At 36.4% G+C, this 20710-nt stretch overlaps 1 protein-coding gene across 1 annotated transcript in view; it reads right to left on the bottom strand.

Annotated features, from left to right (window-relative positions):
• The window catches only part of LOC658825 (uncharacterized), a 61538-nt gene that overhangs the window by 14127 nt on the left and 26701 nt on the right, over positions 1-20710 (bottom strand). Inside the window, exons 2-3 of the mRNA XM_015983832.2 lie at positions 2337-2638; positions 655-816 (exon numbers count right to left, since the gene is read on the bottom strand). Coding sequence (XP_015839318.2) covers positions 655-816; positions 2337-2451 — 277 coding nt within the window. The 5' untranslated portion in view covers positions 2452-2638. The remainder of the gene's footprint in view (positions 1-654; positions 817-2336; positions 2639-20710) is intronic.

Below are 20710 nucleotides of genomic sequence, written 5' to 3'. Positions count from 1 at the left end.
TACCGTTAATTGACAGTTAGGGTTGATCATTAATTTCCTCGGACGTTGCGTTACAAAATGTTCGAAGTTACTGAAAATCAAAACTGATTGCTACTAATTAATGACATAACGAAGTAAATAATTAAAGCCTTTAATTAATATACCGGGTAGTTCAATGAGTGTTTTTAATGGAAACGAGAGAGCTTGTGAGTACACAAAATGGATATTTGCACTGCTGCACGCCCCCAAACCGCCCACAACTTGTCACATCATTTTATAGCCCATTTGATGGGGAATGTATGTATAAGAGAACACCAAGCTGCTAAAGGCTTCCATTCAGCCCCTGATGATTAATTAAACACCGACAGTGCACTTCGCAAAAACTTTATTAAAAACTACACAAAGCAACAGATCATAGAAGGTGGACCCAGATTAAATCATCAGCTAAATGATTATTAAAAATTGTGTGTGGTGTAGCTGACAGCCGGGCTCTGGAAGGTGCCAGAGCTCGGGCTCGCAGCTCATATAAGGGGACATAAATTTCTCGTTTCAGCGTAAAATATTCAGAAAGACAGAGCAATTTTCTGTTTGTTTTTGTGTTATTGCAGGAATTCATTCCGCGTGCTATTAAAAAGCGTAAAAAATTGTAAAATGAAATTAGTGGATGCTACATACTGTGATTGCAATGTTCCTCTAGACCACATTGTGTGCAGCGATTCGGGGCATTTTTTCCGCAATGGCATCCCCCATCTGGCACGCAACAAGCACATTGGTGGTCGGTTCGGTTCCAGGGGCAGGAGCAGCCCTTCGCCTCTTGCGTCCATAAATCTATCTGACCTGGAAAAAATTGACGAGCATATTAAAATTGGTCTTACATCCGAGTTTAAGAGGATCGGTGGGCGCAATTTAGACTGTAGGAGTGCCGCTGGAATGTAACGAATTTATTGGGTAATATCCCGAAATTTGATTAAAATTCGGGCAATTTAATACTGCGCCAGCTAGTGATGTTATTGCAAATAAAAGGTGCAATAAAGAGACGTAGAATACCTTTCCTTTCAATCTCGCAAATTGTCCCAATCTGATTTTTTCAATAATTTAACTTCCTATCCCCCTGTCAAACTTTTAAATAAACTTTTCAAATTTCATTTATGATTTACAAATCTCTTTCATTAGGGGAAATTGCCAGTGATGGATCGGGGTGTCAAGCAATTTATGTTGCGATTTAAGGGCTATTTTTCAACTTAAAATATGCCAAAAAAAGGAAACTGCCTCATAAATAACATCGGCGAAAAAATCCTGAAACTGACTCAATAAAAATTACTTGGAAATTATTCCTAAATTTGCACATTCATAAGTCATTTTGAGACAATCCATGGCGCTGGAGGGGCGCAACAACAAAAATTGAATGCATGAAATACGCGGAAGGGACGGGGAATAAAATACCCAAAGACCGGAAATAAATTTACTTTGAAAATTTATTATATGCATACGTAAAATATAGATTTCGGTATTATTTTTTCAGCACGAACAGCTGTTTATTTATGTGCCGGCGACATTATTTAGTGCATTGTGGCTCCAAAATGGAGAAAAATTGACTTGGGATTTATAAGTTCTGATTAGATAATAGCTTAGGAATTGGGTCTGTTGTTGAAGGGAAAGATGAGGAGTCTGTTTGTCATGATAATGACATCAGAGTCCAGTTGTTCCGATAACTAAAGGAAATAATAGTCTAAAGGGAGGCTTAATTAATTGTCCTAAGGAAAACAACAAATGCTCTCTTTATACACCCCCAGGGTTACCGACAATAACAGGCACTCCAAATATTGCTAATTAAATTGTCACTTGTTTGCATTGAAAAACCTCTCGCACGTCGCACATGCTACACCAGTTCCGTGAGCGTTTTATTGAACCATATAAGTGTAAATGCTTTTCTATTATGCCATAAATTTATTTAACACATAGACAAGATTTTGATAGCGCATTTGCCTTTTTGCCTGAAATTTATGCTCACTTTACGACCACGCTATGATTCGTAAAGACCCGGCAAATGTTCCGTTATTTCGTTACGTCATTTATCATGCAACTGAGACAGTTTCCTTACTCAATTAATAATCAACCACCCCATATGTAACGCCTGTGACAGACGCTAGCTTCATTCCGAACCCATCCGCTAGATAATTCCGCAAAATCTACCCATTTTTCCCCTACTTCATTAATAATATATAGGGTGTCCTATCTAAAAATACGAGCTGAAATATCTCAGAAACAGAGGGGGAATTAAAGTTGCATAAACGCGTCTTTCAGGTTTTAAAGGAATCATATTTATGTACATTGCTGAAACGAAGTAATTTACTCACTGTTTCCGCCGACGTATATGGGTGTCCACATGAGCTGGGCAGAAATGGGCGGAAGATTTTGGAACCATAAGAACCATAAGAGGAGTGCGTAACTTGCCGATGTTGAGGAAGCCATGAGTGGCTTCCTCCTTGCTCAAAATCTTACGCTACCTTCACTCCCCAAAAAACGCCATTTTCACAATCCCGATTTAATTTTGACATTAGACAGGAAGTCCATCGTAAAACAGCATCGACACTTTTCCTTTGACGCGATTTCCATACAAAACCTTTGATGTTTTACATTTCCTTTCAATAAAGCGAACCTAAAACAGAGAAAACATGCATAGAGAAAGATTTACTCGTAACAAAAGAGATTTAAATCTATGTTATTATCCGTTCGACCCTCGCTTCTGCATTCCAACATTGATCTCCCGTATCACCAAAATAATTACTTTTGGTCTTGCTTCGAAGGTGCGTCGACGCACAAACGGCGCGAGCCTTCCTTTTACAAATTACTTAATAATTATGAAATATGTATTCAGTAATTGTTCCGACAAGAAAAAGCCCCTTTATTAAATATTTCGCTAAATAACTAAGCCTACAAACAACGAACATAATTGACACAAGATGAGATCTACTCAAATTTCTGCTCCAGCAATATTTCAAGAATAGGCGAATTATTACTGCGTTCTGGAATCAGTCAAACAACTTGATTAGTCTTGTGTTAATTTGCAAATAATTAGCACAAAGTACAACAGCATATCAAAGTAACGAGTCGGGGCTTTGTGATTAAAGCTCCGCACAAAAATAGGTTTTGCGGTCACACTATTGGGACGGATTTCCCTTAATATTATTGGGCTCAAATTATTGTGTTAACCCACAATTGTAGTGAAGTGAAAAAATTTTTACTACTGGGGTTGAAAAATTCAAAAGCCATAAAAGTGTTCCAAGCTGCGTAACAACTTAATTGCACATACAACAATAACGAACATATTTTTCCGCATAATGATTAGAAATGCCGTTTGCGAAACTAATTAGTAATTAATCTGTAGGAAACCGCATAAACGTAGGATTTGCGTAGTAGTACTCGATGTTAGTTTGTCAAAGTCAAACAGTGGGTTACGCTACTAAGCATTCTGTAGTTCAAATATTTGTGAGGACTCTTTCAATCATAGTTGAACTGACCTATTTACCAGCTTTATTAGCAAAAATTTTGTCAATGAATAAGCCGGAAGCATCCTATTTTGAAATTTGGCAAAGTTGTATAAGTTGGTGCGCGACATCGAGCACTCTTGTAACTTACAACCCGTGACAAATTCGTAGCTGGAGGCATTTGCTTGATAGTTATATCTCTCACGTAGAACAAGAGCCTTCTGTTTAAACAATACACGGAATGGGGTTTTATTCGAAAATAGCAGTCCGACGTCGAACCGTGATTTCGCACAGGTTGGTAAAAAATAGCTGAAACTTGGGCAAGTTCAGTAAATCTGAATTAAATTGATTTCCACTTGAGCATTAAGTCGAACGGAATGCAAATTGCAATTAGTTTAGTACACTTTTGTTTCGTTCGAGTTTGGTGCAGTGGAGCGAATTTGGAGATAAACAAGTAGGCAGTGTCAGACTTAAAACATTTTATTATGATTTATGAGCGTGTGTATGCCATCTTTTAGTCTAAGAAGTATATAAATTTTTTGGATGTCTCCTTAGTCGGATATCTTAGCTTTCGCGGACACATTGTTTACTCTTAGGTCCTCGATGGCATTTTGTAATTGCGTGTAAAGGCAACAAATAAATTGGGGGTAATAATTCTCGTTCTTTTACTGTTAAGTCCCATAAAGTCGAAGGAGGAAGGAAGGATGTTTCAAGTTGCGAAGCAGAAGAACCATTAAAACTAGGTGAACTTTTTATCCTCCACGCGATACTTTTATATTTGATAAAATCAGAGCCACCCGAAAGTTTTAATCCAATTCGGATGAATATAATGAATTGTTGACCAGAAAATCTCAACCAGACTGATATTTCTTCACCCTTTCGTTAGCCCGGGATTGCCTTAAAAGGGATTACGAGTCATCTAACTCGAATCTAAATTGAAATTTTCCGGATTAGAGTAAGAAAAGTTGATCAATAAAGCGCCGCCAAATAGTCACACGACAGCGAGATGTTGATATTAAAAAAAGATAACACCGGCAGAAAGCATGTGACATTTTCTGTAATTTAGCTTCGAATGAAATTAGTGTCACACGTAATCGAGTTATTGAGTGAGAGACAGAGATCTGTAGATTGCGGATTTTTGCATGAATGAATTGGGACGTGAAAAATAGATGACGGGATTATATTTGATGATATCTTGATAATAAATCAGCTTTTTTCACGTGAGGGGCAAAAAATATTTAGCGCGACGTGCCCACAATACACCCTTATAACAACACGGCGTAGGGATGCCGTTAGAAGCCACCAAATAATTTAACTGAGATACACGCCGTATAATTTAGATCCGCTTCCCTTTTGCAATTATGGAACTTCTAGTTGAATCTTTTCCCCGAAAACGGGGACGAAAAACACACGCGTTAAGCGGAAACTATGGACGCTTTTGGGAATTTTAAAACGATTTTTTAACGTCTCTTTAGTATTCATAGATTTCCAGCACTTATGCTCCGCGTAATCTGTCATTTTTCCTAGCCTAGAGACACAAGACGATGGCGCAAAGCAGATTTTTGCCATGGAAATATTTAGCCTCTTTAATCAGACTTCGACCCTCGCCTATTTTTTGGATCTGTTTTCCCGCTTTGTTCATGCAAAGTGAAAAAGTGTGTTATCTAGACCAAAGGTGATTGACACTTTGAAACTATGGAGCTATTGTTTTGAAATGCGTCTACCCTATTTATACCGTAAGGTGGTAACATCGAGCACCCTTATAGTGTGTTACGTGCTGTGACAAATTTCTAGCTCGAGGCTCGAGGTTTGTGTAGCGTGATTTTCCGCACGTACAAATCCAACAATATGTAATTATTCGACGTTTTGCCTGAAAAATTTGCTAGATTCACGACTCTCCTATTTTATTAATAGCGGGAAACGAGTGCTTAAGGAGATTTTTCTAACGATTGGAGGCTAAAAATGCCACGCAAGACGGCGATTATCACAATGATTGGCCATAATAACTGTGTCACACATCCTATATTTAAAAAAATATTCCTTCTTGAAAAGTTTTAAGAGCCTATAAAAACTTCTGAGTCTTCCAGTTAATATTTCTGGGATTCGCCTAGTTATTATGATACTATTCGAGTTCGTAAGATAAATTATAGCCGTATTATTTGAAAAGGCGGAATAACAGCTAGTAAATGTGAAATTTATTCATCGGCTTTAGTTGAAGTGGAGTTCGTGATTGTTTATGTGTAAAGTTACATTGAAATTTGATTTTGAGACGTATCCGTCATAGAATTGCCGATCGATGCGTATGTTTAGGTTTAGAATCCACTTAGACGTGCGAGGTTTTCATTAAATCATGTAGAAAAAGTGAATACTGTTTTCGGGGAGATTGAGCTCTGTAAGAGTATGTTAGAATAAATCCGATAAAATGAGTTTTCGGAATACGTGAGTCGGAGTTGGTGAAAGTGTTGGCAGATGGAATTATGTTTTACTGAAAGTTCTAAAAATAAATATCTTTCTAGTGCAAAAATGTATAAAAGGTGGAAAGGTCGTATTTATCGCACGTGTTTTTAGCCGATAAAGTCTTTTACAAATTTTTCGATCAAAGAAAGTATACACAATGCCGAAAAAATATAAATCAAAATTTATTTGTTCCGGTTGAGAATGTAAAAAAGCTATTATGACTTCTGCATGGTGATTTCTTTCAAGCTTTAAAGAACTGATCAAAGAGAAAGAACAAACAGTTTGAGGCGAAAGAGGGTGAGTGGAAATCGGCACGAAGCTTACACAATTGCGGGTCATTAGATGATTACCTGAAAACAATTTAAGTTCTGTTTGATCGAAAACTTCTGCTTATGAAAATATAAAGGTTCGAAGTTTCCAGGTTTAATAATTAATCTGAATTAAAGTTTTGACAGGGGAAGTTTGCCGAGTATTTAATGTTTGAATGTTCATTGATTTTGGTGGTCTGAAGTTGGCGGTATTTATTGTTGTCTCGTTCGAAAATTCTTCGGTTAATTTGTTCGCCTCGAAATAGCAATTAAAAGTCAAGTGTTTTGTGATGTGTCGGTTTAGAGTGCCTATTATGAACTTGTGTTAATAAGTCTGGTATTTATTAATGAAATGAGGGAGCTAATAGTAACGAAAAGGGGATTGTTCGAATTAATTGATATAGAAGTGTTACATTATAATCAAGATAAATTAAAGTCATTAAATTTAAATCAAAACAGGGAATATGATTAGGTGTTAGAAGATGCAGGATACGTTGTGTCAAGGACAAAATGCGTAGCTGCTTTGGTAAACTCCCTCGGCATCAGTAATAAGGAAATTTTGCTCTAGATGGTTTAATGAATTAATCAAATTTAATTATCTATCCTAGGCGTGCATCCCAAATTCTAAACTTCTAATCACACTAGACAGGTATTCCCGTCTCGCGCTTGATGCTTATGTTGAATATATTTAATATCAGACTAACACCAAATAATCTACTTACACCTATAATAACATCATGTAAGGTTTTTCATCCAATTACGAACTACTTAAGTAGCACAGGAAGGTTTTACATTGGAGAAATTGAAACCGGAAAGTCAAAATAATACAAAATAATCTAAATCAGCCTCAAAACAATGCACTATTTTCCCATCTGTCAACTGCCATTTTTTCCATATCCTCCTCTCAAACAGCATCTGATGTTTTGATGTAGCGTTGAATTATTTATATTTGTCAGGGTTTTAAGCCCTGCCTTTTGTACTTGCATTGGATTCCAAAAAGGTTGGAATCATTGCGCTATTACCTACGCATTATCGATCCCCAAACAAAATATAAGCAAATTCGCCTTCTCATCTCTCCGTAACAACGTAAACTAAGATTGCAACCACTTTAAAAGCTTGTCGGAAGAAAGTCGTCCTCTTATTGCGTTATACGTATACGGATTTCTCCATACACGACATATTTATATGACTAAATCTAATTCCCCGCATTTTTGCATAGAGACAGATTACTCTCAAACTTGAAGACCAAGAAAAAACCGGTTTGATTGTTCGCGTTTAAAACCGGTTTGAGAGTCGTTATGAAACCAGAACCGGTTTTCCGTAAGCAAAGTTTGTGGAAGTTGTTATATAAATCAGGGGCGTGCGTACCTTAACACTTTGGATTAATATCCTCCGGAATCGTTCTATTAAAAACAAACCTTTGCCGCTAGAGAAAGAAACAAGAAATTCAATAAAATTAGTCAGGAAAGTTTTGGAAAAAATGTGTTACGTTCAGCAGCCACCCTAATGTTGGCGTTGCTATGCCGGATCTGCGTCAAAAGCGCGACTTCCGGACCGCTTTTCTAAAAAGTCGCAAATTCAATTTACTGAAAATTGCTACTCTCTGGTTTACAGTGTTTTTATACAGTGGTGTGCCTTGGCGCGATGTTCGCAGAGGCGGTTAATTTCGTCAAAATTCACTTTAATGTCATTAGGAAGTTCTCAAATCTTGAGTTTTGTTTGTGTTACCTTTATGGAAAAAGGGTCAAGTTGGATATCTCGCAGTTAATTAAATCATTGCATTTATCCCGAAAGTGTGGTGGGTTTAGTAAGCGTGAACTAACATAACAATAAGAAGGTTTCATGAAACTTTAATGTATGCAAAACATACACGGGAGTTAACTAATTAGAGGCAAACATCTGTGATGTCTACAAAATTTCCATTTTCCAATTTCTATCCGACAGGCATTAGCATTAGCAATTCCGTTAGTTAACTTCAAAACGTCATTAATCAAAATAACAATCCGATACTTAAGGATCAATCCCAACTTCGCAACTAAACGAAAACTTACATTTCAGTGTAGCTTTGATCTTGCAAATAGGCCATAATGTGCGATGGATATTATGTTGAACGAAGTGAAAGTCCAAATTCAGATAATGTTCCAGCTTCGATTTCTAGCAGACTCTGTTCGAGAAGTTTCACTGACATTCGCCAAAACTTCGCAACTTCGCCATCTCGATTAAAATTTTTGATACGATTTTTACTTCACCCAGACTTAAAATTGCCTCACTTTTTAACCTTCGCAAAAACATATCAAACAAATGTCACAGCTCTTGAGTATTTCTTTAAACAAGAAGAATTTTTGATGCCCAAGCTCGAAAGCGTTCCCGGAATATAAAAGTAAATATTATGCAACTTCGTAATCCGTAATGTAGTTGCAGAAAAGTTTCTACCTGAAGCTTTAACAAAAAACGGAAAATGCTCCAACGATTTGTTTAGTCGTTTCACGAAACTAATAATTAATTCAAACTTGCATCCACATTTGTTTTTCAAAATTTAATTAGATTCTGGTTAGCACACTGTTCTAGACACTAGCTAAAATTAATCATTTGTAACGAAATTTTTGCGATTTGTTTTCCTAACCAGCAGATTAACTTATTGCTGGGCAGTGTTGCATAAAATTTTGATGTCCACGTGCAACTCGACAAATCTCGGATTTATTCCGACACCTGTAATAATTTGTTTGCCGACTTTAAATAAGCTTTTCTGGCGCTTTCAAAACGACTCGCTTGATTTAATACGTTCGATTTATGTTAACTTTCTTTTTAGTCGCTTCACAATACCGGCCAGAGAGCAAAATAAGTTAACAATTTCTCGTCGAAACATCAAGTAATAAGTCAGCTAAAAGCTTATTTGTAGTTTTAATAAAAAGTGAATTTCAGCTGAAATAATGTTTGGAGTCGTTTGGAAACCAGTTTTTCAAGTAGCTTTTAATGCAGCCTGCGCTAGAATCCGGTCCTTTTTTAAAAAACCGTTAACTGGTTTTAAAAATTAAAACAAGCTTTTATTTAACGCTTTGTAAAAATCGTCGTTACTTCAATGTCGTTAGGCGTAACTTTATAAAAGTCGTGTTTTAATTTCTTAAACCTAGTTAAAACTAAACGTTGATGGGAAATTTGGGGTCGTAGTGGTAATCGTTTTAAATTTAGGATGCGGATATCGACATCTCACCGGTAGTGAAGTTAAATGTTTCGAAACTTCATTTCTGTCATTAAAGCTTTAGAAAGTGTCGACTTTAAAACTGTTGGCCGTTTATAATTAAAAAAGTTTGCGTGTAAAAATTGGGAAAATCATCAATATTGACGAAGGCAAATTGCGTATTAGTTGCCGTTTTGTCATTTGGATAAATACCGTTTTGTCGTAGTAATGGAATACTGGCTCTGGAACAAATTGTAAGAAAGAAGGATTATTTATTGCATGAATATCGAGCCTCTTCCATCAAACCAATTCGGAATTATTAAAAAGAAAATCGCATTTGTGGCCCCTATTTTCGGGGCTTATAATTCTCTCAGGGAGAGATCGAGGATGTATTATGTCCATACGGACACACCCTTATTCGTGACCTTAAATCTCGAATTTGTCGGAAAATGACGAAAATCGTTATTTAACCATTCACATTGTAGACAATGAAAACGATGAGCAAACAATGTAAACGGCGTGTAGGCTATGCAAATTAGGAGAAGAGAATAAGTTTGACAGTCGGAGGTTAAGTTTCGCCGCGTTTTAGCACCTCCTATTACTTTGTCATTGTGTAACAACTTCAGCTATCGACTTAGCTACAGGTACAAATCACCACCGCGCCAAATTGAATAAAAACGCGAAGTGCCCTTTTCGATGTCTTTCACAGTATGGAAATTTTGATTAAGTTCGTAATTTGGGCGTCCCTTCATCAAAACATTTTTTGCTTGAATGCGACATTGCGCCTTTGCTTTTGACTCACTTGTAAAATTTTGTGTTAGACGTCAACAAAAGCATCCCTTCAACATTTTGCTTTTATTACGTGCATCTGTTTTTGACTGACGTAAGAAATTTAAAAGTTTTGAGAGTGTAAAGCGCAAACCGCCGCCACCAACTCGCTTAACATCAAACATTTTTGCAATAATCACAAAAATTACGCACAAAAGAACGTATCAAATTGCTGCTTTCAGGCCACGAGTCCACCATCCATCACACTGTGCTATTGTTTATTTATGGGAAAAACATATTTATTGACGAGAATTTACCTCACATTTAAATCTAATCCAATACGTTTCTATATTTGCACAGAAAAATAAATATAGATTTTATTCAAAGCCTTTTAGAACCGGTTTAAACCACTCGACAAGAAAGACAAACATGTTCGAAAAAATTGCTAAACCCGTTTGGCTCGTGTTACAAAATATAGACTGGTTGTGGTATTGTTTATTTATGAAACTACAAACAACTTTCCGTGGCATTTGGGTCAATTTCATCGTCAAATTTTTAAGTACGGCACCAACAATAGGTCGTGCTCCCAACTGTTGCAAATTCATTAGCTTTCAGTAGCGTGTATTATTAATTATAGAGCACTTAGCTGAACAACAGAGCATAACTGACAGATTAATGCTGAATCTAGTAACAGTCTTCTAATATAAACAAACATCACCTTTGGCTTTTATCGTTTGCTAAATTTTCAATTATCCTTCATAAAAATGTTTTAATGAAAATGTAAATGTGAATTATGGTGGAGGCGCCGGGTGCTATAAATAACGCTTAAGCAGCTTGCAGGGGGACAATTACTGCAAAAATTATAAAATATACTTTAAAATAAGAACAATGCAAAGGCTAATTGCGTTAAAAGCTTTCCAGTTAAAAAATAATTTATTAGATGTTTATTTATGGTGCTGGCAAATATTATTGTTCTAGTTTTTGAAATTTTGGCTCCAGTGCGTGCAAAGTTCCAACTTTGTGCTTGTAATTTACGAGGGTTTTGGTTTTAAAGATGGATAACCAAATTAGTTTGCGTTCAATGAAACAATTATTCTCTTGCTGGTCCATTGCGCGATGATAATAAATAATAGAATTTTTGTAGGTCGGCCAAACTCATGGAAACGTTCGGTTACCGGCAGAGTTATATCTAAAGTTTGCCTTTTGGCTTTGATATCGGGGTCAGCCAAAGTTTTGATTTAAATAAAAATAATGAATTATCGGTGAGGGAGTAAAAAGTTGTTATTGTCTAAAATCGTTTCGTTGTATGTTTGAATAGGTCTTAAAAGTTCCCGTCGGGTAAGGAGGTAAACAAGAATTTGAAAATCTTCCAAAGTCACTAAAACTTTCCGATTCTTTTATTCAAATAAGAAATTACGACACTTCGAATTCGCCAGTTCAGTCCTGTTTATAATTAAAACTGTACAATGTTACGAAACTTTCTTGTTTTCAAACTATCTTTGAATAATAATGAAATTTAATTTAATTGAGTTGGGGAAGCTTTGCGAGCAGATTATCATAAAATATCGGCGAGGTTAATGGTACGCGATTTTGTACCTTTGTCACAAATTGATACTTCTACCGGTGTTTTTGACACGTTCTGATACCTTACTGTGTTGTTTACATTCGTAAAAATAAACCAAGATGCTGTTCCTTGGAGACTCGGAGACGAAAACGGATAATAAGAAAAATAATTAGGAAGTGAATTTGAGGAGATTATTTTAATTAGCGAATTAAAACACCCACAGTATTTTGGAGCAAGGACTGTTGCAAAATTTCCTCAAAAATTGATTAAAAGTTCACTCTAATCTCTCCGAGAGGAGGAGATATTCATTTGAGTCTTTGGCAGTATCAGGAAATTAAGATCTGCCAATGAAGCCATATAAAGCGTCGCAATAGTTTATTTAGTTTCTTTATGAGCAATTATTTATCATGATAGGGGCCAATAAGGCGGTTTTATTTGGAAATAACCAGCCACACATCAATGTTTTAAGGGCGCTTAAACTGTAATTAGATTGGAGAACATTGGAGTTTTAATTGAGAGGCGTTTAATGGTACCAAGTACCGTTTTATCAGCTTTACTCGAATCGGTACTGCGATAAAACGTAATCTTCAAGACCGCCGTAACGTCTTTGTTCGGCTATTGATTTTCGCATTTACTTCGCAAATGTTAATTATTTTGTTCGGCTTCCCTTTAATTTTGTCGCTTCATAATCTGTGCGGTTACGTCCAACATCATCTTGAAATATTTACGACTTCCAACCGAGTCTATAAAAATTATTACTGTTTTATTACCGAGCACATGCTTGCCTCCTTTATTTACCATTATAACACCATAAAAATATTCACACGTAGGCAAGATTGAAACAAAAATGGAGCTTTTTGCCTCCAAATGAATCATTTTACATGACAACAAACTAAATCCATCGCTGATTGTTTTGCAATATAAAGGGATTCCCTTTAATCCCATCCATTCCCAACTATTCACTCTCCACTTCCCGTGTCTGTCGCTGTCCTAATTCGCCTCGAATTGTTTAAAAAATAAGGAAGACGTTTTCGGGGCCTTTGTGCTCCTCAGATCTTTTTATATGGTTAGAGCGTGAAAGTTTTCCCTTTGTTTTCACGCCATTCCTTCATTTGGACTCGCGTGATCGACGTCAACTTCCCACACTTTCCCTCGGAGGCCACTCATATCATTTCCTGACTTGATTTTTGGAGATAAAATAAGTAATACGTTTAAATTATGTTCGACCCGTCGAAATTTCGGTTTTTCACACTCCAGCCCCAAGATCAATACTCCAAAGCATCGTCTAATTTTAGGCTCATTTAAATTTAACGACATTTCAAGGGCGATTTTGCTAACAGTTTGATTAAGATGTTTTTGGTTCGGTGTGCGAAGTGCAATGTCTTTTGGACTAAGTGATTGATGAGTCGGGTTTACGAAGTGTATCTAAGACTCTCGATGTTTGATTGTTGGATATTTCGGTAATTTATTATGTCTTATATGTCTTTGGGCTGAAAAGTTTTCATACTTCGCTTACTAGAAGTTCGCCTTGTAGCTGTATTGAAAAATATACGTCAATTCTGTTTATTACATAAAAGCCTTCAGCGATGTGTTCGCGTTCGATTTCAAATTTTCCTCTGACATCTCGCAACGGATGCTTTCTTGAATTTGTAGATTTACATTACAAATAAACTCTTTTTGTATTCGAAAGATAAATTTTTCCCAACTTTGAGGGAGTGAAACTTCATTCGCGATATGCTTTTATAAACCAATCACAAACAGGATAACAATGCGTGAATTTCACGCGAATTACAGTTACAAACACGTTTTCCAGAAACGCAGACGTAAAATCGCTCATTTACACACATGTGTGGCCTCCTAATTAAAAAAGCGCTAATTTCACTAATTCCTTTCAGGTCAATGGGCGAAATGGCCATCTCTTTTAAACCGAATGAAAAATAAAACCGGCCACACAAACATAAACGATAAACGGAGGTATTATTCGCTAGATTTATTGTAAACAAGCTACGGCTTACCGAAATAGAAAGTCAATAGACCTGCCATAGTATAAATAACATCCACACATTATCCCGAAATTTTGAACCGAAAAATCGTTTTCACACTGCGCCACTTCTGATGAAATTTCTTGCCCTGTTAATTGATTTTATTCATCAAGGGGAAGCAACCCAAAGCCACTGTATCAGATAAGCATAATTTTATTATAATAACACTGCTGAAAACTGAGGCGGATATCAAACACTCAAAGATCTGTTATTTCTTTATCTTTACACCTTTTCGGAGCTTAGCTATTAAATGAGCAAATTTCAATAAAGCGGGTTTCTTTGTTTCGCGCTCCTTTTGTGCGTGGCGAAAAATTTTCGAAAAATTCTAATTTTGGGGAAAACAAGGCGAAACAAACGTATCCACTATACTTATGTTTGAACAAGCCGTTGTTTCAATTTATCCTACGCAAAATAACTTTTAGCGTAATCAAACGTCAGCCCCTCTTGCTTTAAAGGGGATGTTCCCGAGAGAATAATTCAAAAATGAGAGTTATTTTTATTAAGTTACATTTAACCCAGTCCTATTATTTTCGCTGATTTATTCCCCTAATCCCTAATATGTAAGTGAATGGATTTAGGCCCACTTCGGATAAATAAATCCCGAAATGGGAGCCTGGAATGCAAGTCTCCTATTATCCCTGTATGAAGAATTTTATGAAAGTCTATAGTGACCAAAACAATTTCGTTCCTTCGCCTTTTGTTAACGTTATCTCTGTTACATTTAGCCAGTGAAGAAGCCACAAACATTTGATCAACATAAATTTGGACTTATCAAATGGCGTTGTGGAACTTGGCAATTTTCATCTTCTGGATGGAGTTTATGTGCTCCATTGGGTACATCATGGCAGGAAGCAGCTCGAGGGAGCTGTTAAATATTACATATACAACACTGGCCGTCGAAAAAATATTGACAAGACCTTTTTCTCCATTCGCAATACGCCAATAAAAATTGACAAAAATATTCGCGGCTAACCCGAGCATTAAACTCAAAACACAACTACACAAAACTTCATTTAATACGTCTAATGCACTTATGTTTAGTGCCAATTTGGGGCCACCGTTAAATTTGGACGTGGAAACTCTCATCTTATTATTACCGTTTTATCTTCCTATGATGCCAGATTCGCAATAATTTTCTTGTTTTAATTGCACTAAAACAAAATTAAATTTACAGACACCGGAAATACCGAGCGTATTTCGACTTGTAAAATGATTTGACCGTTTATTAATCAAGGACCGAATTAAATTCAGACGATAGTTGGTTATGACTGTCATAAATAAATAAACTGTAGCAGGGGCAAAATTTGAGGGCGATATCAGGCCATCGATTGATTTGAAATTTAAATTTCGGATTCTAAGGTGAAATAAAGGCAAACTTTATAACTCCAAAGGGAAACAGTGTTTTCAATTCACACTAAAACTCCTGCAGTAATGGTGATACATTGCGGGCCAGTTCCTGGCGGTGAAAAAATAGTAACTCCGGCCGGTTCCGTCAGTAGCAAAGTAATTTGAAGTTCCATAAAAGACCAAATGATTTACTTTCAGCTTGAGTAAATAATTCTGATATGATCAAATAACTGTACACTTGACACTTGTTTTCCTTGCGGCAAATGGATTTTTTTAATCGCCCTGTTTGACGTAATGGCTTTATTGTATTTTTTAGTTTATTTGCGACTAGTGGTGTTATTGTTGTGTCATGAGATCGATTGGGGCTGTCAGATAAGGTTTCAATTGGGAAACCTAATAATGGCTAATAATGTGACGGTCTTCACGTTGATTTGTTATACGACCCGATAATAGTTTCTCGGCAACCAATACAAATTCTGACTCGTCCTATCAAAGTAATTCTACACCAAACATGAGCTGGAATAAGTTTCTCTGCCAAACACAATAATCATTTGCCAACTTTCTTATTCCACATGCATGTAATAAAAAATTCGGATGTTTTTATTTTTGGCGAGACTTGGAATAAGCTTTCTTTTAAAATTCGCTTACTTCGCGTTTCGCAACGCGAGGATCGATGTGTCAGAATTTATTTAAAAATAACAAGTATTGACGAAGATGTTTACAGCTTACAACTTTTATTATTCAGAGGAAGGCCAACATTTAAAAACTTCTTATACATCGGGACGTGGGCTTACGTCAAAATTAATGATTTTTTATTTTTAATATTAAGTTTTTACAAACATACACGAATAAAAAACGTTAGATACTTCCAAACTTTTTTCGAGGTTGATAAAAGGAATACGAAAATATTGTGGCGGTTGTTAAGAGATCGTAAATATGAAGAAGCAGGATAACGTAGTAAAATCACAAACGTATATGGAGCAACCGTTTCGATGATATTTAATGCGCTAGTCCTTTTGACGAAGACGAAATAATTTTCGTTCTGGAGCTTGGAAAAAATTGATAATCACTCAAAGTTGAATTCGGAATAAAATTTCTTTTAAATTTTCACCGTGTAAAAGTCTTTTGAAATATTGAAACGACGTAATTTTTCGTATTCCTCTATCGCTTGATTCTAAATATAGTATCTTTGATAAATTCGTTAGATCTGGTGAATATCAATATTTAATTATCCAGGAGCAATACACCGCTCGGTTTTTCAACAACTTTCAATCGATAATTTTAATAAAATAATAATCCAGTGTAAATGTTCATTGTGGGAAATTTAATTGGAGCCGTCAAGAAATCAATGTTGCAAAACACCTCTGACTTTATTCTCACAATCGTGATAACCGATAGTTCGTACAAAATATTTCAACATAAAAGTACATCCAATCACCACTGTCAAAGTGGCTGAATAGAGCTGGAGTAAATTCATTAAAACATACATAAAATTATGAAATATGTATCAGATTTGCTGAACTCAATGGCCTGGAAAATTTACTTTCAAAAGACGGCGAATGATTTATGAAAAATGTATGGAACAAATTACAAAGTAAAGCATAACAAAGTTTTTTAATAAATGGGTAACAACAATAAAATTGTGTTTTTTATTCTATTTGCTACCAAGTCGAAATTTTCGTATTGCAAGGTGACTGGTATGTGGGGTGACTTCTTGCATGTCATTGTGTCGGTAATAGGGAAGAGGTGGTGTTTTGTTTGTGGTGGCGCTCTTAAAGTTGGAGGAAATCAACAAATAATTACAAAGATGTAGGGTTGAAAGCAGTAAAATTTGCTAAGGGTCGGTAATTCCCCGAAGCCGTTGAGTACTTTTGGAGCTTCACAAGGGTAAATAATTTCGTGTAAATATTGCAGGGGAAGTTTTGAAATGACAGGAAAAATATTTAGGTTTGGACCTTTTCTCGAATTATTTATTAATTAATAGGGCGACCCGTTTTTGAGCAGGGTAATGTTGTGTGCTTGAGTGGGTGAATCTGTCGATTTCCCAGTGGTGGCGCAGATCGCTATTTAGATTTGTTGCTTTAATCCCGTAATCCTGGCGGAGGTCCTGCTAAGTGATACCGCGCAAATAAGTTTTTTGATTATAACCAAAACACCACTACTTATATTTTAGGAGCTCAACCTGATGTAGATACATAAGCGTTCCTACATAGCCCCAAACTTCATCCCATTTATCTTGACGAATCCCCCGGCGAAATCCCATCGCCTCCACGGAAGCCGACTACCCCCAAGCTCTGCCCCTGGCCGCCGCCCCCGCCCCGCCATTGCGCTACCCACAACCGCACGACCGTAACTACTGCTCTTCGATCGATTAACGCCAAACTTTTTCATCTTCATACCTGTAACTTCCGGACCGGCCATTTATATTCATATTAGCCCATCGCCGTAACATCGACACTTCCAGCGAGATAAAAATAGCCCAAACGCATCAGTTATTAATGAACGAGGCCACAGCGCTAAGACCTTACACAAACACCACCATTCCCTTTCCCACACCACCAGACTAATCTGCGAGTAAACAGCACATTCACAACTCCGAACCAGCCTTTTTACATATCGAAATTCAATACATGCAAGACCTACGTCAACTTGTTTATTCTTGCATTCCAACGAGGCGTCCCGACGTTCTACTCCAATAAATTTATCAACACGAACCGGTTCTAAACCAGTCCCGAGCTTTCACAAAAGTTGCTTGACCGGTTTAACTAGTCCCTAATTAAAAACCGGTTTTACTAACAAAAACCTACTTTTAAATCAGGCTGACCTCGCACAAGGTGTGTCAATAACAGATCGCAAGTTAATTATGTTATCGCTGCTATTTATAAATAGCTAATCACCGTATAAAGTTACAAGTTTAGGTAGACCGTAAATGGCATTTAGTCAATCAAAGCGAGCAAAAAACATAGGTGGGAAGCAATAAATTTAGAACTAATAAGAAAATGGAGCAATCTGTAGTAGTGAACTGACGACGCAACTGGCTTGAATCAAACTTAGGTCGTTACGTTTAATCACATTAATTGATTAAACTTTCCTGTACACCTATACTTCCAAAGAACCGAGTAATTTAATAATTAAAAGTCTGCAAAACTCCGGTTTGCAGTGTGTGATATTTAAACCGGTCAGCCAACTCTGCAATTTCGCTCCGAATTCTCCAACAACTCTATGAGTTGGACGGACGAAGAGTGAGAGTGATGCCTACCAGCAAATTTTGATTAAGTAGTAATCCGCTCGCGCGTTTGTTTAAATTTTTAATCAAAGTCACAACGAACGTCCAACCTGATTTGCGACTTTAATTTTGTTGACTAGTTCCATTAGTGTGAATAATAGAAATAAGCCCGAATCCGGTTTTAAACTGTGAATTCTGAGACACAATGCATGTCCAGGAAATAAGAAAAATCGTTAACCGCTCCAGTTGTCTTCATTTATTCGAATAGGTTTCGAGCGTCGAATTTCTATTTTGTGTAACCGGAAGCCGTGGCCACTTATAGTTTGAAAACTTCGACCTGTTATCAGTTTTCGTTCCATCGAAAAACAAAAATAAACCGACTTCCCTAAATTGCGCGCCACAAAAGCTAAACTTGGACGTGTTGCCTCTTACACCAGAGCTAATTAGTGTTTTGAAATTAACAACGCTAAGCCTGGCTTTTAAATTTTATCATTCTGTTATCACAACTACATTTTCAGATTAGTTTAAACTAAATTAGATTCGAGCTAATTACTCGTCAGTTTTTAAATGCAGTGGAAAACGAAACCGTTTTAATTAAGCGGAATAAAGCTGCACTTGTGCGTATCTTGATTGTTTAAGCTTGGGCATATAATGTTCAAATTAAAATTTTATGCAAACTTTGATAAAACATAATCATTTCGGGCTCGAATTATGCTAATTATTAAAAACATGTTTTGGTAAAAGAATTCAACGAACAGCAATTTTAACGCAATCAACAAGATTATCAGCCAAACTTAATTAAGACATTAATTGTGAATAAATTTGGTCGGAAACTGCGGATGATACACCTTCCGGCTTCTTCTTTAACATTGTTAACTTATAATTAGGAGATAATATAAGAGTCGGATTTAGCCGCATTTTGTTGGAATAGAAGTTAAATGATAATTAGGAATTTATTGAAACTTTCTGCAATATTTAATTTCGTTCCTTGTCACTTTGTAATAACATAATTAATGTATTTTGCATAAATTTCGCGCTTAAATGTGTTTATATAGTTTGCGGTTGTATTTAACGACGTTAGCCGTAACGAAATCAACAAAATGAATTACCTCATTAACTGGAATATATTTTGAAGAAAATCGAATTTTCTTTGACACAGTTTTGTTCAAAACTGACTATTTGACGAGTCGCAGATAGTGCTGGAGGACGGTTCGTGGAGTCAATAAATAATGTCGTGAAATATTTAGGTGTAGCCTGATCAGATCTACCGTTGATTGAACGTTAGCTGTCAAACAAGGGCAAACACATAGTACGTGTCTCGTCACGCATAACAATCGGATTTTTGCTCACATTTGCTCGATTCAATCCACCCTTAATGAAGTGAAGTCGAACCGCAATATTGATATCGTAATTCGAAAATCGGAATTTGGCCGGAAATTGCGGATAATACAGCTTCCGGGCCTTTCTTTAACATCGTTAATTTACAAGAGATCATGCTGATGCGGTTGTCGGCCCGCTTCACAGATTTAAATTAATCAATAGACGTGAAATATTTACGTTTAACCTGAATTGTGATTTTGCGAAACGGCAAAACGCCAAATGTCAATGTACGCGCCTAATCAATAATACGATAGAGAATGAAAGATTCCACGTTGCTCATTTTGGACGGATTGTGCGATATTTCGAATTTTGCACTTATTATCACTAGCAGATTGGTTTCGAATTGCTGCTTAACGGCTCATAAAACTCCAAGAGATCAATAAGTAATGTTCATAAAATATTTACGCTTAAGCTCATCTCAACTGATCACGATTGGGCATAATGGTGGAACAGCGCTAATGTCAACCTACGTGACTAATCAAAAGCTACAGTAACGACCGTGTTTTCCCCCTACAAACTCCCTCAGCGTGGATTTTTAAACGCATAACGAAATTGAGACATCATTTAATCAAAACGGAAATATAAACAAAACCACTACCACTAACCTCCACAAATAGCAAAGCGTTTTTATGCTTGTATAGAAATTTGATTGGCCGAACAAACATAAAAAGCCATTTTCTAGTTATGTGTAGTCAGCTCGATTGATCTAATGATAAATCAAAACGATAAAGTAATATTGGACCATAATGTAAGTGGCTAATCAAGCGTTTTATTTTCTTTTTCTGTAAGACTCGATTCAAGATAAAAGTCCCGACTTTTCAATTTGCGACCAGTTACGTCTAGTGTAAACATAATTTTATGTGTCAGACATTTCAACTTTTGTCATTTTTATTCTAATGTAAATGCTCACATTGTGCTAACAAGCGGAACCTAACATAAACTCAGTAATTGCAAAAAATGGCATAAATTCTCA

The sequence above is a fragment of the Tribolium castaneum genome, chromosome 10, assembly GCF_031307605.1.
Source record: "Tribolium castaneum strain GA2 chromosome 10, icTriCast1.1, whole genome shotgun sequence".
In the NCBI taxonomy this organism is placed as follows: domain Eukaryota; kingdom Metazoa; phylum Arthropoda; class Insecta; order Coleoptera; family Tenebrionidae; genus Tribolium; species Tribolium castaneum.
The sequence above is the reverse complement of the archived record's forward strand: the minus strand, read 5'-3'. Positions and strand labels throughout refer to the sequence as shown.